General features: G+C 37.2%; 1 protein-coding gene across 13 annotated transcripts in view; it reads left to right on the forward strand.

Moving 5' to 3' along the window:
- The window catches only part of abi2a (abl-interactor 2a), a 50,210-nt gene that overhangs the window by 18,206 nt on the left and 12,909 nt on the right, over window positions 1–19,095 (forward strand). For 7 of the 13 annotated variants that reach the window (XM_048193322.1, XM_048193318.1, XM_048193317.1 and 4 more), the window contains exons 2-5: window positions 6,874–7,041; window positions 13,426–13,602; window positions 13,774–13,791; window positions 14,411–14,508. In XM_048193322.1, coding sequence (XP_048049279.1) covers window positions 6,874–7,041; window positions 13,426–13,602; window positions 13,774–13,791; window positions 14,411–14,508 — 461 coding nt within the window. The remainder of the gene's footprint in view (window positions 1–6,873; window positions 7,042–13,425; window positions 13,603–13,773; window positions 13,792–14,410; window positions 14,509–19,095) is intronic. The other 6 variants (XM_048193320.1, XM_048193319.1, XM_048193325.1 and 3 more) reach the window with 1 other exon arrangement.

A 19,095-nucleotide genomic window follows, 5' to 3' on the forward strand; every position in this document is an offset into this window, starting at 1 on the left:
ATGTGTATATTGTGTTGTATGTAATGGTAATTTGCAGCTTGTTTTAAAAGCTTTTTTTATGCTTTTAATGAGAGTGAAATAAAACTGTCTGAATCAGAAGCCGTTGCTGTGTTGTCTGTCTCCCCTCATCCCCCGCACCGCAGCTTAACCATGCCCACTTCTGTAGCATTTTTCAAAACTGTGGTGAGAACTGACTGTTGCTGAAACAGGTTTCATGACCCTTTAAAGTGACGGGACCAAGCTGTGTTTGACATGGGCACATAAACAATCTGTAGTTAAGAAAGCATCTGATCATAGCTATGCTAGCAATTCGGCACTCGAGTAAAGTCACGTCACGTTTATTTATACCACCTTATAGATTGTTTAAAAGCAAGCAGCTAAACTATTAGACATGAAAAATCTGTCAGTGTCTCTTTCAATTAGAATTACAACTTAATTTTCCACTATAAAGCGGCTCTCCATTGTGTTCATGTTTTCACTCTCGGAAGTCTGACCTCGAAGGACTGAACAGAAGAAATTAACCGGCGGAGCCTAGGGCTGGGCGATATATCTCATGCGATTCTCACGCGCATTTCGTCAGTAAAGCCGGTTCCCTGATTACCGCTAAATCGCCATCACCTGCTTTCAAATGGAGCGCCTTTTAATAGACAAAGCCGTAGTTCACGGACAAGCCACGCAAAATCGCGTTCAGTATCGAAGATGAATCGACTTCGATAATGAACCCGATTTTGCGTGGCTTATCAGTGAACTACGGCTCTGTCTATTAAAAGGCGCTCCATTTTAAAGCAGGTGATGGCGATTTAGAGGTAATCAGGGAACCGGCTTTACTGACGAAATGCGCGTGAGAATCGCATGCGATATATCGCCCAGCCCTAGCGGAGCCTCAGAGCACACCTATTACGTAATCACCATAAACCAATAGTAGTTTGATGATGTTTACAAGCCAGAGCGAACTTTTCTGGAAAGTTCACTTTGACAAGCTGTTTCAAACTTTTGAAACAAACACAAAACGAATTTTGATTGGGCCTGATTTTGTTCTTGTCACACCAGTTCGTTCTTTGATTTCGCTTGAAGCATATTGGGGCATTTAATTGGCTGCTTCAGGGCTTGGATTCACAAACTAGTTAAGAAAAAAGTTAAGAAGTTAAGAATCTGGACTAACAGAGCAATCACACCAGAGTTTGTTTTAATCTAACCAAATCTGCCAAGTGTGAACGCAGCCAGGTTATTTACAATGATTTTAGGAACATTCTTTCCATGAGTTAAAATTTGAAGTTTACCCAGCCCAATGAGCTGTAATGAGTAGTGATGCTTAAAAGAGCTATACAGTGCTTTGCAGGGACTTCTGGGTACACTATTGAGCAATGACTTGTGGTCGACTACTATACATTTTTGAATGGCTGGTAGTGATGTATAAAAGCCCCATTCATCATTCAATAAGACACACATCTTGCTGAAATGAAAAGGAATTTTTTTTTTTTTTGGAAATCTTTATTGAAAAGAACCCTCTGAATGAACAGATTTGCTCAAATGAATTGTACTTGAGACATCCTCTGACAATATGGTTATTGCTTCAGCTCATTTCATTGCTTTCAGTTGAGCTGAGCTACAGTCACGCTTTTGAAAAGTGTAGTCACGTCAGTAACGTCACCGGCAGTCTGACACCCTGTATGAAAAGCTCTTGCTGTTGAAAGAGGTCTCTGATGAGGTGAGAAGAGCTTTGAGCTCTGTGCATTAACATGAGGAACAAAAGTGTCATGAGTGTCTCTTGTTCTACCCACCTGTTCATTTTCAGGGTGTAATTATTTGAGTCATCATGGAAAAATCAGTGTCCTTCTGCTGTGGTCAGTGCTGTGAGCATACAGCTGAGCAGTCATTAATGAGCACACTACCGTGTAATTACCCACAAGCCCTGCCTCCATTTGTGTGCGATTGAAATAGAGATGTATTTTGTTGGTGGGCTGAACAGTAAATGACCCCTGTTGTACCTGCTCTCTTTTCCAGTGTTGTTCAAATCAAAGCAGCTGAAACAATGAGCAGGCATTCACATCATGACTACATCTGTTTGAGAAACATCTAAATAATTGCTTCTTAAAGGGCTAGTTCACCCAAAAATGAAAATTTGATGTTTATCTGCTTACCCCCAGGGCATCCAAGATGTAGGTGACTTTGTTTCTTCAGTAGAACACAAATGATGATTTTTAACTCCAACCATTGCCGTCTGTCCGTCATATAATGCATTGAAATGGTAACACCATCTATAAGAGTCAAAAAAACATGACAGACAAATCCAAATTAAACCCTGCGGCTCGTGACGACACATTGATGTCCTAAGACACGAAACGATTGGTTTGTGTGAGAAACCGAACAGTATTTATATCATTTTTTACTCGCACAAATCGAACGTTTCGTGTCTTAGGACATCAATGTGTCGTCACGAGCCGCAGGGTTTATTTTTGATTTGTCTGTGCATAAGTAAATTGATTATTTGTCAAATTCGAATGACGTTTTGGTTTTTTTTTTTTTTTTTTGTCAGTATGAGTGAGTTTAATTTGTTGATAGAACGATCGTTAATCTAGTTAATGATTTAATCCACTGAGCTCTGCAGTCACAACACTCTACAACAGCAGAATGTTACTTTTAATTATTTTAAACTTATTTCCTAGTCAAATTAGAATGATTTCTTAGATTTATATATCATTTGTGATTGCATTTTCCATAGATATGATCAGACGTGCAGTCTACCAATGATATTAGAGCGACAGCACTAGGAATGCCCACAAGCGACTTCCCAGTACAGAGATTAGTGACATGCAGCGAAAAAGTCACTGGCGGTGTGAACGGGGCTTCAAGATTGGTTCCATCTGGACTGCAAATTATTCAGGCTATTATAAGTATAAACAGTGCTTTTGTTTATCTGAAGTGTCATATACCATAGAAATAGTGTACAGTATTTATCTGTGTTTCTGTGGCTTGTTAATTCTTGTGCACGGGGACCAACAAACAGAATACACATGCTAATGCTAACTGAATATCACAATGACCACCCAGTGTGGAAATGCTCAGTCATTTACTTCTGTTTGTCCAGTCGTCCAGATTCATGATAAATGAGCTTAGATTTGGAAAACTATTTGTATTGTGAAAAGTTCTGTGCAAATATATTTGGCATTTGGAAACTATTTGGGATTGATTTATTGTTTTACTAGGTATTATGGCTGCCAACCTGACAATATCTCACTTTGTTGAAAAAATGGTTTTGGTTGGAACTTGTTCTGAGATGTTTTGATTTTCCTATTTGTGTTCTTAATGTATTTTCAGTGGGGTTTTTTTAAATGAGTTTTCCATATCTCTTCTGAAAAGTGTAAGTGTGATGATATATTCAGCAGTTGTCCTCAGTGTCTCTGTTACTTTGTTCACCTGAGCATCTCTACATGAGCGGTGCTGGTGCATCACAGCATTTGTGAGGGATGTGATTCCTCTCCAGACGTGGTTTCTCATAGGTTCAGCTCTGTGTAGGAGGGTCTCTCCTCTCCCTCTGCTCAGATGCAGCTGTGATGTCATCAGCGTGGGTCAGCGCACTGCGTCTGCATATTAGTGTCAGTGTGTCGCTGCGTGTCCTGGGGGAGGACGGGCCTTCCTGGCCTACATGCCTGCCCACTGCAATCCCACAGCTTCTTCAGGGTCTGCAGTGTTTCAGTGCCGTTAATGCATGCAGTGGTGCAAATCTTTGTGAAAATAAGTTAATCCATGCGAATGAATGATTTATTTTTTGTGTCATGCGTTTGGCTGCTTGTTAACTGCTCAGCTTTAGGGATGGTTCACATAGAACGTGTTGTTGCTGTTAAAAAAGCGAGACGCAGATCAGTGGAATGAAAAAAGTGCAATGTCTAGAATCTAGTGCAATGTCTTTTTTTAAAAAGTTGAACTTCTTTTAACTTGAGCTCCGCATTTTTAGAGTGCCGCGTCATGAGCGAGACACTGCAAAAGATGTGAGACTCGAGCGCAATGATTAAAGACGTCCGTCTACAGTGTTTGTATTGAAAAACAAATCAAATCAAGCAGAGGTCCTCAGCTCAAATTTTTGATTTTCTTAATATTTTTTTCTGTAAAAAGACAAACATAAATAGTGATGAAAGCCAAAATATTAAATGTCACAGATGTATATTTACTTAGTAATACACTATTTTGTAGAGGGGGGTCAAAATGACGATTTTCACCTGAGATTTGGAACCAAATTAGAGGGGTGTACAAATGACTTTAGAAAGATGGCAGCATCGTTATTTTATTTTTGCACAGAGATTAGTAGGTCTATTAGCAAAATCCATTGACTTCAGTGATCTTTTATTTAATTATATGCCAACAGTGACTGTTCAAAAATGGCAAAAAGCACTTCAAGAAGTATTAAAGATATCTTAATATCCTTTCAGATTCTGGTTCTTAACAATCTTTCCTTTTGGCATCTTCATTTTAAAGTAGGGATGGGCATTTTTCCAAAATATTGTATTCGAATATTTGGGCTCGTAAAAAACGAATATTCGAATATTCGTTTATTTAAATGAGGTTAAACGAGAAAGACGTTATTGTTTTATTCATCAATATTTTGTAACCATTTCTGAACAAGCTTGCGATTAGGCAATATACACAACAAGCTTATTATATCTTAAGGTTTTCTTTTAGTTCAAAGCATTAAACAATATGTGTAAAAAGAAAATATTAAGAAAAGCATTTAATCTCAAGCAGCGCGAGCGGGAAAAATACTAATAAAGCAGACAGCGCCGCCAGTTATTGTACAAAACGTTCATAATACACTCCAGTCAGTATATGGTTACACGTGTTTATATTGTTTCACATGTTCATGTTGAGAAAAACAATAATATCCACATGCTTGGGTGAGAAAACGAGCCGTGCTGACAGACGTTGCAGAGACACAAAGATAATAATACATAACTGTATGCTAAGCTAAGTTTCTAACAGTAGCGCTTTGTTTTCTGTTCGTAAATATATCTCCCTCGACGAAACTTAAAGTAAGCATATGTCTCAATTATTTTGCTATCAGTTAAGTTATCATCTTGGCTCACTCGGGGATAACTTACAGCTGCGCTTACCTGTCGTGAATGCAGTGATGGACAGCTGTCTTTCCTCACTCGACGGGTTGTTTAGATTTCATGTGCTTTCTCATTATGGTGTTGATATTATGATAACTCGGTTTCATTAATTAATTTGATCAAAAATAATTCCATTTTGTAAGATCATTTTCATCTAAGTAATTCCAAACTTTGCGAGGCAGACGACAATATTATGTGACGATCAACTAAAATAAACTTGTTAAACACGCTCCGCAGCGCCACCTGGTGCACTTAGTTATAACTGCGAGTTTTAGTGCTTAGGATTTAGCATGGATTCAACATAGTAAAGCAACATAGTAAAATTCGAATAGTATTTTTATTTTTCGAATATTAATTACAGAACGAATATTCGATTATTTGTGTACACCCCTATTTTAAAGGCTCTCGATGGTTCATTCCCAGAGATATGGACATGTTAATGTGGCTTCATGAGAAAATTGGTAAATTGTACACATTTTAGTGGTCAAAAACCAAACGTGGGTCACTTTGCATACAGCTGATACTTTTTTTCTTTTAAAGAGGAATATCATCAAATAATGTTAACTAGAAATGTATCTCATTTTTTTACCATCATCTCCATTGCATAGAACATACCTGTCTGAGGGCCATAAATATTGTTTTTCTAAAGTTGTCATGCCTGTAACTCTAAAAGTATTTAAGATATCCTTCTAGATTCTCATTATTAATAAACTTTTCTTTTGGAATCTTCATCTTCAATTTTTTTTTTTTTTTTTAAGGCCCTATATAGTTTGGTTGATTTGACACGGAATGACCCATTAGCGATGGTAGCTGGCATGGCATTAAATTACGGTTAATGTTGCTAATATACCTATCAATATATATAACACCATTAGCAATGCTGATAACTTTTTATTAGTTAACCTAATTATTGTGTGCATGTTTGGGGTAGTTTGGGTTCCACATTGGTCTCTTGTCGTGTTGTCTGTTACAGTGGTTTGTAATATATAGAGCACAGTCAAAAGTATGTGAGGTGACTGTTCCCTCCTGGTACCGTCCTGGGACAAAGACAGGAATTGTGTGCAGAGACACACACGCGTACACTTTCTCTCTGTCAGGCTTGGGATCAAAGCCCGGGTCATGTGACTGTGCAGCTTGATGTCACAGAAGAACTGCTTAGATCCTCACATTCCACACCAGGGGTGTCGCTAGACCCTTTTTACTGGGGCACAAGTCCCAGTAACATACCACTGTACCCCAGTGAAATATTTCTGATAAATCCTTGTCTGACTGTGGAGATTACTGTATACTGACCTTACAATAATTGTCAGCAGTGAAGCAGCTCTTAACTTTTTCTTTTTTTAATCCATGATTTTGCTTAATTCTCACAAGGTCTCAATTTAACTCTGATTTGGTTTCATTAAACATTAATTGATGTAAAGAATATTTTAGTTGCAATGGCAATTTTGCTTTAACAGGTTTTTAGGCAACTGTTGTGAACAGCTCCTGCCATTTGTTCATTGTTTAAAAGAAAAGCTTCAGCAAAAGCTCAGTTCAAGTTAATCCACAGGAATGGAGGCATGCTACAAATATTTAGTGAAAGTCACAGATCCACTGAAGTAAGACGTTCAGACTGTGAGAGATTGCATTTAATGGAACAATGTATATTCTTTTAACCAGCACAAATCACTCAGGGTACTCCAATGGCACAGTTTGACTCTAAGCATTCTTTTAATGGCTGAACAAATTTAATGGCACACTGACTGTTGCTCTTTTGTTTCTCCCTCAGTCTCCAGACAAGCACATCGCTCTAGAGGAAACCAAGAACTACACCACTCAGTCCCTGGCCAGCGTAGCCTACCTGATTAACACGCTCGCCAACAATGTGCTCCAAATGCTCGACATCCAGGCGTCCCAGCTGCGCCGCATGGAATCCTCCATCAACCACATCTCTCAGGTAACCTAGCAACATGCCACACCGCTTCTTACAGTCTCACTCTCTGGGCTATATTTACTGAAGGATGACTGACGGCTCTAAGAGTCTGTTAGGAGGTGACGGGTTACGTAAAAGGTAGTCTTAGCCTCAGACGTCAAGCCCACGGACTGTTGGCTGAACGTCTCATGCATAAGGCACACAAAATGGGAATCACTTCGGGAATTTCAAAGTCGTCATCTGATTGGCTGAATTCTACAGAAGTTCCTGGATACCTGTGTGTTGTTTTTTTTTAACGGTCCACATGGAAGCAAAGCCGTTGTGATGCCAAACCCTCTCATGGAAAAAGAAAAGCCATTGTGTTTACATCTGTGACAATGAGCGCTTATCAGGATCAGCTAAAAGCTGGATTTTCAAAAGTATGTGAAGTTTGCGGCGCCATTGTTGCAGTAAACTTGCACAACATTTGTGAATGAATAATTTATTAGATGCGGTCTGTTATCGTAGGGACATCGACTTTACATTTTCACACCCCGAAATTTGACGCGGAACAAAGCAAACTGTGATTGGTTGCTTTACATGTCGGTGAGGCGTCTTCTTGGGCCGTCCTTGGCCAAACTGCGATGGAGTTCAGACCTTCTTCCGTCAGTCTGAAGGTCTGGCTACGTGAGACTAGGTAATAAAACACTCTGTTATAAAAGGTTCTGACAATAAAAAAAGTGTAGAAATCTTTAGACTGTGGTAAATTCGCCTCATGTTGTGCAAATCACACCTGCTAACCATAGTAAAATCACTGTAACGTGGCTTATTGCTTTAATCAAACATTATGTTTTCATGAATGGCCACACATTTAATGTATAGTTACTAATGATCATCTTGCTTTTGTTTGCAGTTGTTCAAATTAGGGCTGTGACGGTGGCAAATTTTTACTACCGGGGTGGTAAATCACCAACAACCGCTGGTGTTGCGGTGGTGGGGTCCGAAAGGGGGCGGGGTTTGATATATATAATCTATCTAAAAATCTAAAAAAAAAAATCCATCATAATCAATAATTACCTGTCATTTTAATCTTTATATTTTAATGATAAGACATTTAATAGCTTCTGATTTCGTCCACATTTATTTACGAACTTACAGGATAAGCAATTAGGCATAGGCTATGCATTTATTTATATTATGAGAAGAAAGTTGTAACGTTACAAAGACTGCGTCACTTTTCATCTTGAACACTTGTCACGGATTGTGAGTGAATGCGATCATCCTTGCCTCTTTACTACTGTACATAACGAAATAAACGTGTATGAAAATAAAAAATTTGTTGAAAGATACAGTAGCTTACCGAAATCTGTATCACGTCAGTCAACAGCGTTGCAAACAATGTCATGTAACATTATACTTCAGAAAAGCCATTCGTTGACCATAAACGCATAGTCAGCAAGAAAAATAACTTTAAAAAAAACTTATGTAAGTAAGCATAAGTAACTTTATTATTATAAAATTGACTTAAACTAGGGTGCTCGTCTGTGTGTAATCAAGCGCATCATTTTCATTTTATTCTGGAGACTGAATTCGCGCTCTGCTGCCACACTGGAGCGCTATCACCACCTACTGGACAGGAGGGGGAATTAGTCACGAGCTACATAATCTGCCATCAATGACGGAAAAGTTTCGGTTAACGCGACCTCTGAGATTTTATATATATATATATATATATATATATATATATATATATATATATATATATATATATATATATATATATATATATCAGGGCTGCCAACTTTTGAGTTCAGCTTAGAGTGAGATTTTGGGGGTGGGGCTTTGGTTATGGGGGAGGGGCTTATGGAGGGGCGTGGCTTGCTTTTGTACTGTTTTTTTATGATAAAGTTATGTAAAATAACTGCTCAGTGCTGCAAAACAAACAACTCTGCTAATGCTAACTTAATTCTATATAAACTATTAGGGGTGTGACGAGACAGGTATCTCATGAGACGAGACAAGATGGCGAAATACATGACTAGAAAAAATATTCTGCAGGTGTATTTGAAATGTTTTAACTAATCATCTTGTAATGAATGTAATTTCAGTTCTACTTTCTGAGACTGAATTATCATATGCAGTAAAAGACAACAATACTCAAGTACTGTAAAAGGTTTTGCCACTAACTCAACTGACTGACTTCTCTTCTGTATGATTTCAGTCTCTTCAGACCTTATTGTACATGATTTATGAACTTCTACAACTGTTGACCTCCTAACTGAACTCCTTTCCACAAACTGATCATAGAAATAAAAACAGTATAAATAAAAATGTTAACACTTTACAATAAGGTCTCATTTATTAACATTAATGTATTAACCAACATCAACTAACAATGAGCAATATATTTGCTACAGTATTTATTAATCTTTGTTAATGTTAGTTAATAAAAATAGTCATTCATTGTTAGTTTATGATAGTTCACAGTGCATTAACTGATGTTAACAAATGAAACCTTACTGTTTGTGCTTAATAAGATTAAGAGAAATCTGTTATTCATTTATATGGTAACACTTTACAATAAGTGCAACCATAATTACACTCTCTCAATATTCAAAGAGCAAATAAGACCAAATTTTTCTTTGATACAGCGCTAAGAGATGGTTACAACTACACTGCCCAGCCTAAAATAGCTTTCATATTGAGAGATATTTGCATTCATCAGGGAGTCGCTTTCAAAATGCGGGGTATTGAAATCGCGTTTGAATGCGCGCTCGTGTTTACTTTCACTTTCGTGATCGCGCATAACTCTGTAAATATGGAGCGGCGGCGACCGTTATCCAACTGAATTAAATGTTTTTTTATTTAAATACAAAGCAAAACGACAGTGGAGGCGTAATATAAACGTAGCGGTGGCATATTCTTTCCTAATCATCCTAACACTCTGTCATGGCAACATCACGAGACTACTTTTTGCCTGGACGAGAAATCTCATCACAGTTTAGTCCCGCTCGTCACACCCCTATAAACTATATAACAGCATAGGCCTATTAGTTACTAGCCTAATCTGGACGGAGACACGGAGCGCCCTGTAACTCACGGGAATAAATTGTGTATTTCCCTCACAATTGTCACAAAAACTCACTAGTCTGTACACTGTCTGTCTGGTCTCTCTGCGCGTTGCTTTGCGAGATCATACGGCGCGATTTTTTTTTTCCTCACTGCTGCACGAGTCTGCGTGAGAATATGGGGGTGTGGCGTGAGAATTGGGTCAATTGCGTGAGTCTCACGCTGAATGCGTGAGAGTTGGCAGCCTTGTGTGTGTGTGTGTATATATATATATCACTACCGTCGGTGACACTTCACGACCGCGGTGGCAACTTTACCACGATTGTCATGCCTACCGTCACAGCCCTAGTTCAAATCTTTGGTTTGCTGATCAGACTGCACCCACGTCCAGTCAGTCAGTTAATCTCACTGATTCTGTAATTAAACATCATCCCACAGAGTCACAGTCTGTATGGAGCTGCAGTGTAACTGCAGGGCTCTAGTGTGACTGCTGTAGTGTTTTGTGCCGACCAAAGATACGAGAGAATGTTAGTCACACAGACTCATTAATGTGTTCAAGTCCCTGCCTTATTCTTCTCCCGCTCTCTCTATTTCTCTCTCTCCCTTCTATCACCCCCTCCTCTCTCTCTCTCTCTCTCTCTCTCTTTCTCTGTCACTTCGCCACCCCTTGTGGGAAATTCCTCCCTGTGGCGTCACATCTGTACCGTTACAGTATACACAGCTCTGAGTTTGAACCTAATTTATTCATCAAAGGATCCTGAAATATTGTATACTGTTTACACAAACATATTACGCAGCACAACGGTTTTCAACATTGATAATAATAATAAGTGTTTCTTGAGCAGCTGAAAATTCAGCTTTGCCATCACTGGAATAAATTACATTTTAAATATAAATATATTCAAATAGAAAACTGTTATTTAAAATGATTTTTATTGTATTTTTAATCAAATAAATGCAGCTTTGGAGAGCATGAGAGACTGCTTTTAAAAAAAAACAGTAAAAAGTCTGACACCAAACCTTTTTATATATAATATATATATAGTACAGTCCAAAAGTTTGGAACCACTAAGATTTTAAAGAAGTTTCGTCTGCTCACCAAGGCTACATTTATTTAATTAAAAATACAGTAAAAAACAGTAATATTGTGAAATATTATTACAATTTAAAATAACTGTTTTCTATTTGAATATATTTCACAAAGTAATTTATTCCTGTAATAGCAAAGCTGAATTTTCAGCATCATTACTCCAGTCTTCAGTGTCACATGATCCTTCAGAAATCATTCTAATATGCTGATTTGCTGCTCAATAAACATTTATGATTATTTTCAATGTTGAAAACAGTTGTGTACTTTTTTTTTTCAGGATTCCTTGATGAATAGAAAGTTCAAAAGAACAGCATTTATCTGAAATACAAAGCTTCTGTAGCATTATACACTACCGTTCAAAAGTTTGGGGTCAGTAAGAATTTTTATTTTTATTTTTTTGAAAAGAAATTAAAGAAATGAATACGTTTATTCAGCAAGGATGCATTAAATCAATCAAAAGTGGCAGTAAAGACATTTATAATGTTACAAAAGATTAGATTTCAGATAAACACTGTTCTTTTGAACTTTCTATTCATCAAATAATCCTGAAAAAAATATTGTACACAAATATTTTGTACAATTGTACACATTAAATGTTTATTGAGCAGCAGATCAGCATATTAGAATGATTTCTGAAGGATCATGTGACACTGAAGACTGGAGTAATGATGCTGAAAATTCAGCTTTGCCATCACAGGAATAAATTACTTTGTGAAATATATTCCAATAGTACACAGTTATTTTAAATTGTAATAATATTTCACAATATTACTGTTTTTATTGTATTTTTAATTAAATAAATGTAGCCTTGGTGAGCAGACGAAACTTCTTTTAAAAACATTTAAAATCATAGTGGTTCCAAACTTTTGGACTGTACTATATATATATATATATATATATATATATATATATATATATATATATAAAACAGAAGTATTGTAATTTTTGTATTAAAACATTTTAAATACATAAAAAATGGCAAACTAAAACTTCAATGAACATTGAATGATGAAGCAAATAATTTGATGTCACCCAGACCTATATGACATCTGCCATCTTGTGTTGACAACAAGTTCTTTTCCCATGCAACGCTGCTTAACTGCCAGTACTTTGCATTGTTGATGAAAATAACTAGTAACCATAGTACTAACTTTGTTACATATCATGACCCTGGACCACAAAACCAGTCATAAGAAATTGAAAGTTGAGATTTATACATCATCTGAAAGCTGAATAAATAAGTTTTCCATTGATATATGGATGTAGGATAGGACAATATTTGGCCAAGATACAACTAATCAAAATATTGAGAAAATCGCCTTTAAAGTTGTCCAAATGAAGTCCTTAGCAATGCATATTCACTCACAATTTTTTTTATGTATATTTATGGTAGGAAATTTACAAAATATCTTCATGGAATCTGATATTTACTTAATTTCCTAATGATTTTTGGCATCATAAATCGATAATTTTGACCCATACAATGTATTGTTGGCTATTGCTACAAATATACCTGTGCGACTTATGGCTGGTTTTGTGGTCCAGGGTCACAATAGTGTTTCGGGAAACAGTGAATCGTTGAACTTGTTGATAACAACGTAACTTGTGTCCATAATTGGCGGACAATGCTTTTAAAAATGCATCCCAGGTCAACAGCAGCTGCCTAAGAGGACATTTCTCCATTTCTCATGGATGATTTTTTTCTTCCACTTTTCATGCTTTCTTTCTTTGTCTCCATTTCTCTGATCTGTCTTCTCTCCACTGCCCTCATCTGTGGACTCAGCTGCTGCTCTGGACTCAAGCCCTATTTACCATATCACTGTCACTTAATGCTGAAATCATTTAGCCATGTTTGAGATGCCAGCAGCAGAGGCTTATCCCCCTCTGTGTTTCATCTTATTTTTTTATTTAACAGCTGTCAACAGCATGGCCTCTAAAGCGATTAAACACAGCGGCACAACATCTAATGCAGCTCTTCTCATGAAGCGCTTTTGACACGATCCTCTCCCAAATTGCCGTGTGAAATGAAACAGAACTCCACCGACAGGGATTTCAGGCCTCTCACAACCGCACGCTTTAATACTCCGCCTTACAATACCGTCTGCTTCTACAAATATGAAGTGAAGTTGTTTTTTGCTCCAATGCAGTAATTTAATTCTTGCCACTGTAGCTTTAAGACTTCTGTACATGTAAATCAAAACTGATTTCTGAATGACCCAGTTTAGTACATCTCAAACCTTTTTCTTTGTTCTTCTGCTACTCCAATTCAGACGGTGGACATCCATAAAGAAAAAGTGGCGAGACGAGAGATCGGCATCCTCACCACCAATAAGAACACCTCCCGCACGCATAAGATCATTGCTCCAGCCAATCCCGAGAGGCCGGTGCGGTACATTCGCAAACCTATCGATTACAGCGCACTGGACGATATTGGTCACGGTGTGAAGGTAGGACACAAGCTCACCAGCCACTGGAGGAAGGATTTTTCCAACTAACATGTTTGTTTTGAACTAACAAATGCCAAAATCTGACGTGGGTTTTCTTTGTGTCTGAGATGTGTCACTAACCTCTCTGTGCTTCCTCTCACCTCTGTTCTCTGCTTCGCTCTTGGTTTTAAGTGGTTGCTTAAGTTCAAGGTAAGGGCTTTTACAGCTGTCCTACGATCAGGTGACATGAATGGAGAAGGAATAAGGTTTGATTCCTTAGTTCATACTCAGTTATGACCTAAATGCGGACTGAGAATTCTGTATTTGATTCGTTTTAGGTATTAAGCCTCGTCATGAAATACAAAAATACTAGTCAATGCTGATTTGGAGATTTTGTAATCCTTTATATAGATACATTAATGAGAAGATGAAAAAGAATAATCAATATTTGAGTTTGATTTAGCAAATTTTTTTGCAAGTTAGAATTAGAAATTGAACAACCATTTGGCAATCATCCCTGTTTCTTCTTTCATCCTTACCATATCACATTTACATTTTATAATTGTTGCATGTGGCTCAGAAGTTTGTGTGTGTGTGATTTGTTCTGTTTGTTTGGGCTTTTCTTTGTTTTCTCTAAAAAAATAAATGAGATAAAACTCTCTCTCTCCCACTGCCTTTCTCTCTGTAGCTTTGTTTTTTTGTTTTTGTTTTTTACGGCTGTACTAGGCCATTGCCAACTTTGTTGCCATTTTTTCTCCTCTACTGTGAAACTGAGATGTTATTGTTCACAGCTAAAGGCTGTTTATGATGTTGTTGATTTTTGTCATAGGTCAACACCCAGAACATGAAGATGGGCAGCCTTCTTCGCACCACACCTCCCACACAGAAACCTCCCAGCCCGCCGATGCCAGGCAAAGGCACCCTAGGGTATGTATACAGACCTTGTAGCTCAAGGGGTCATGACTGAAAGAATGGGCCACTGAGATTGTGGTGGTGAATCACTCATTTGAAGAATTTGTTTATTATCATTTATACTCAAATCTCCGAGGTCCTTTAATCTGAACAGATCGTTTAATCATTGAGTATTTTATAACGATTTTTCTAGAGCAACATCAAGTGAGGCTTTCATTTCCTAGTAAAAGCCTGTTTTTCAGTGTAGGTCACACTCAGCATGATGTGACGTGTTGTGTGGGTCATGTCTTTTGTTTTGTCCTCGGGGAGAATTCAGCCTCAGCCCCACAGATGACATTATCCTTCACATCCCTTGTTCTATTTTATGCCAGTGAAGAGCCTGATTTACATATGGGGTCAGAAAAGAGGCGTGTTAAATGTGCTTTGGCATCTAAGATTGAGAAAGCGTGAAACTGTGATTATGAAACAGATTAGATAGGCTCAATCTTTAAAGTGTGTTCATTAAGCCAGAGCTTGATATTTATGAGCACTGAGGACAGAGGGTGTGTCCTGCCCTGTTTTTGGAACACTAGCTGTGCAGATTGGCGCTCCTTTTGGTTTCCTGTGTAGCCCCGTGATGGCTGGTCATTGCAGGCCAGATTGTGTGCTGCTTAATAGACAGGTCAGCAATATAACACTACTAAAGCTCATTCCCTCATTAAATGCCTTGAGATATAATATATAAAAATGACTTTACATTTTATGTAGTAATGGGAAACTGTAAATATGTACATATTTGTTAAAACTTTTGGGTGAATCTCACAAAAACTGTCAAGAAATGTCAGTAAAAAATAAGGCATTTTGTGTTTAAAAAAAAAGCCTATTTTTAAGACCATTAAGATTTTTTTGCATTGTGACATTTTTCATGACGATTAAGCACATTTCTGAGTGGATTATTGTATTGTGTGGTGGAAAAAAGGTTTTGTACTTCCTTTAATTTATGCTGATTAAATGAGTGTTTAGCTTATTGTTGTACAGTAAAAAAAATCTATTACAGTTGTGGAAATATCATTATGAATTTTGATTACACTACAATTACACTAAAACAATGTGTATATATATATATATATATATATATATATATATATATATATATATATATATATATATATATATATATACACACACACAAACACACACATACATACATACATACATACAGGTGCTGGTCATATACAGTGTCCTCCACAAATATTGGCACCCTTAGTAAATATGAGCAAAGGCGGCTGTGAAAATAAATCTGCATTGTTTATCTTTTTGATCTTTCATTCAAAAAATTCACAAAATTATAACCTTTCATTGAAGGAAAACAATTGAAAATGGATGGAAAAGCTCATTATGAAATGTTTTTCTCTAGTTCATGTTGGCCACAATTATTGGCACCCAATTATTGCAATGTCCTTTTCCCAAGATAACAGCTCTGAGTCTTCTCCTATAATGCCTGATGAGTTTGGAGAACACCTGACAAGAGATCAGAGATCATTCCTTCATACAGAATCTCTCCAGAACCTTCAGATTCCAGCTCCATGATGGTGCTTCTTCTCTTCAGTTCACTCCACTCATTTTCTTTAGGCTTCAGGTCAGAGGACTGGGATGGCCATGGCAGAAGCTTCATTTTGTGCTCAGTGACACATTTTTGTGTTGGTTTTGATGTTTGTTTTAGATCATTGTCCTGATGGACGATCCAACCACTGCCCATTATTGGATTTCTAGCAGAAGCGGTCAGGTTTTGATTTTTTATCTGTCAGTATTTGATAGAATCCATGATGCCATGTATCTGAACAAGATGTCCAGGACCTCCATCAGAAAAATAGGCCCACAACATTAAAGATCCAGCAGTATATTTAACCGTAGGCATGGGGTACTTTTTATCATAGACTGTAAAAAAATATGGACGTAGTGTCCGTGACGTCACCCATAGTGTTCTGAACAGCAGTTTTGACGCGTAAATGAGGCCGCGGCCATCTTAGCTGCACGTGACCGCACGTCACTCACGGATAACTGAAAATGGGCAAAGAGGCGGGACGAAGTTGGAGCCCATGCGACTTGTTGCTGAAACCACGCCCGCCCTAGCTATCTATCTTAGATACTATCTAAAATATTAATAAAGATAGCAATATCATTAGAAAGTAGGCTACTAAAGGATTACTGTCAATCTACGGTGATTTTTTTATGATAACGTTATAGATGCACCAACACCAGTAGGCTAATTAATTTGTGTGGGGTGTGCAAATAACACAAATCAAATGGGATTTCATTCCTTTATAATGAAATAGAGATCGCGAGATGAATCCAATCCGTGGCACTTGGGTAAAATATATATATATATATATATATATATATATATATATATATATATGTGTACCAGATGTATATCTCTCAAATGTTCTCTCAAACTAATGAGCACGTATCCAAAGTATAATTTTTCAAAATAGTGCAGCAGTTTTAGTTATATCCAAGCAGTGCTGTCGGAGTTGTATATCCTCCTGGTATTGTCATTGTAGTAAATCTCTGGAACAAAACTTTTAGCCAATGCCACGATCCAACAACGTGTGTTCCGCATGCGAGCACATGTACACAGACTGACATCTGTCTCAAGTATGCAGCAAGCCATATATTGTATAAAATAATACAGAAAAAAGCACTAATACGACTGAGATGCCAAATTCAGCGGCTGAAATGAGCTGCTGAGGTAACATGACGGCTCACAGACAGCAGCGGCATACCTGTCACTCAAGTGACCACGCCCTTAATTATGCAGAACTTTAAGGCTTAATATAATTTAAACAGATGAGCTATAAAAAAATTCACCCCCCTCAGAGTTGTCATGAAGGGCAAAATTCGCAGTATAGACCAAAACCACAATATGAACCAGAATGTAAACATGTTTTTTTCTGCTGTAAACTTGACTAATTTAACATGATGGTCAATGAGATTCTGCTCACTTCTGCAGCCTGTCCCTAGCGGCCAGTCGATGAATTGCAGTTTAATTCACTTCCGTATTGGCTTCACGAGAAACAGGGGGAGGTTGCCGCTTGCTTTTTATCCATGTGTGCACCAAACCCATCTGGTGGGTTTGCTGCCAAAAAGCTATTTTTTTAGTTTCATTTGACCACAGAAGCCGGTCCCATTTGAAGTTCCAGTCGTGTCTGACAACTGAATATGCTGGAGTTTGTTTTTGGATGAGAGCAGAGGATTTTTCTTGAAACCCTCCCGAACAACTTGTGGGGATGTAGGTGTTGTTTGGTAATTTTTTTAGGCTTTCTGAGACTCAAGACTCAGCTAATTTCTGCAATTCTCCAGCTGTGATCCTTGAAGAGTCTTTGGCCACTCAAACTTTCCTCCTCACCGCACATTAGGAAGATTTAGACACACGTCCTCTTCCAGGCAGATTTGTAACATCTTTAGTTGATTGAAACTTCTTAATTATTTCCCTGATGGTGGAAATGGGGATTTTCAATGTGTTAGCTTTTTTCTTATAGCCATTTTCTATTTTGTGAAGCTCAACGACCTTTTGCTGCACATCAGAACTATATTATTTGTTTTTTTCTCATTGTGATGAATGATTAAGGGGATTTGGCCTTTGTGTTTACACATATTTGTACTCCTGTGGAACAGGAAGTCATGGCTGCACAATTTCATGCTCCTAAAAAATGTAAATGTGAATATACTTAAGAGATATTTTACTCAGAAGAATGCCAATAATTGCCAAACATTTATTTCATAATGAGCTTTTTCCCCCATTTTCAATTCTTTTCCTTCAATGAAAGGTTCGAATTTTGTGAATTTTTTGAATGAAAGATCAAAAAGATAAACAATGCAGATTTTTTTTCACAGCCACCTTTGCTCATATTTACTAAGGGTGCCAAAAACTGATAAAAATCTTGTCATATTTTATTACCATTTTTTTAAAACTATAATGACTAAACTGTATTAATGAATGAAATGCTCAAGTTGTCTGAGCATTTCAATTTTCAATTTTGGTTTGACTGTGCGTGACTGTTTATATATGTTTGTCTACTGTTGCTTTACTGTTGCTCTGTCGCTTGTTTCTTTCTTAAGCAATTAAAAAAATTAAATATTGCATACGTGCCATACCTGAGAAGCACAGCTTTGTGGCAAAATAAAAGTTTTAATTTTTTTTTAAATAAAGTAATTTAATAGAAAGAGAAGTTGAGCACTTAAGATTTTTTTTTTTTTTCTTTCAGGTCAAAGATTCAGTGTTTCCTGTGATAAAAAGACAATTTAGTAGTTTTAAAGGTGCAGTGTGTAAAATCTTTGAGGATCTATTCACAGAAATGCAATATAATATACTATGTTTTGAGTGGTGTATAAAGACCTTACATAATGAACTGTTATGTATTTAAAGGTGCAGTGTGTAAAATTTAGGAGGATCTATTCACAGAAATGCAATATAATATACTATGTTTTGAGTGGTGTATAAAGACCTTACATAATGAACTGTTATGTATTTTTTACTTTAGAATGAGCCATTTCTATCTACATACACCGTGGCCCCCTTCCATGTCAATTCCCCATTTTGCGCCGGCATGTTTCTACAGT

This window comes from Megalobrama amblycephala, linkage group LG6 (assembly GCF_018812025.1).
Source record: "Megalobrama amblycephala isolate DHTTF-2021 linkage group LG6, ASM1881202v1, whole genome shotgun sequence".
Taxonomy (NCBI): domain Eukaryota; kingdom Metazoa; phylum Chordata; class Actinopteri; order Cypriniformes; family Xenocyprididae; genus Megalobrama; species Megalobrama amblycephala.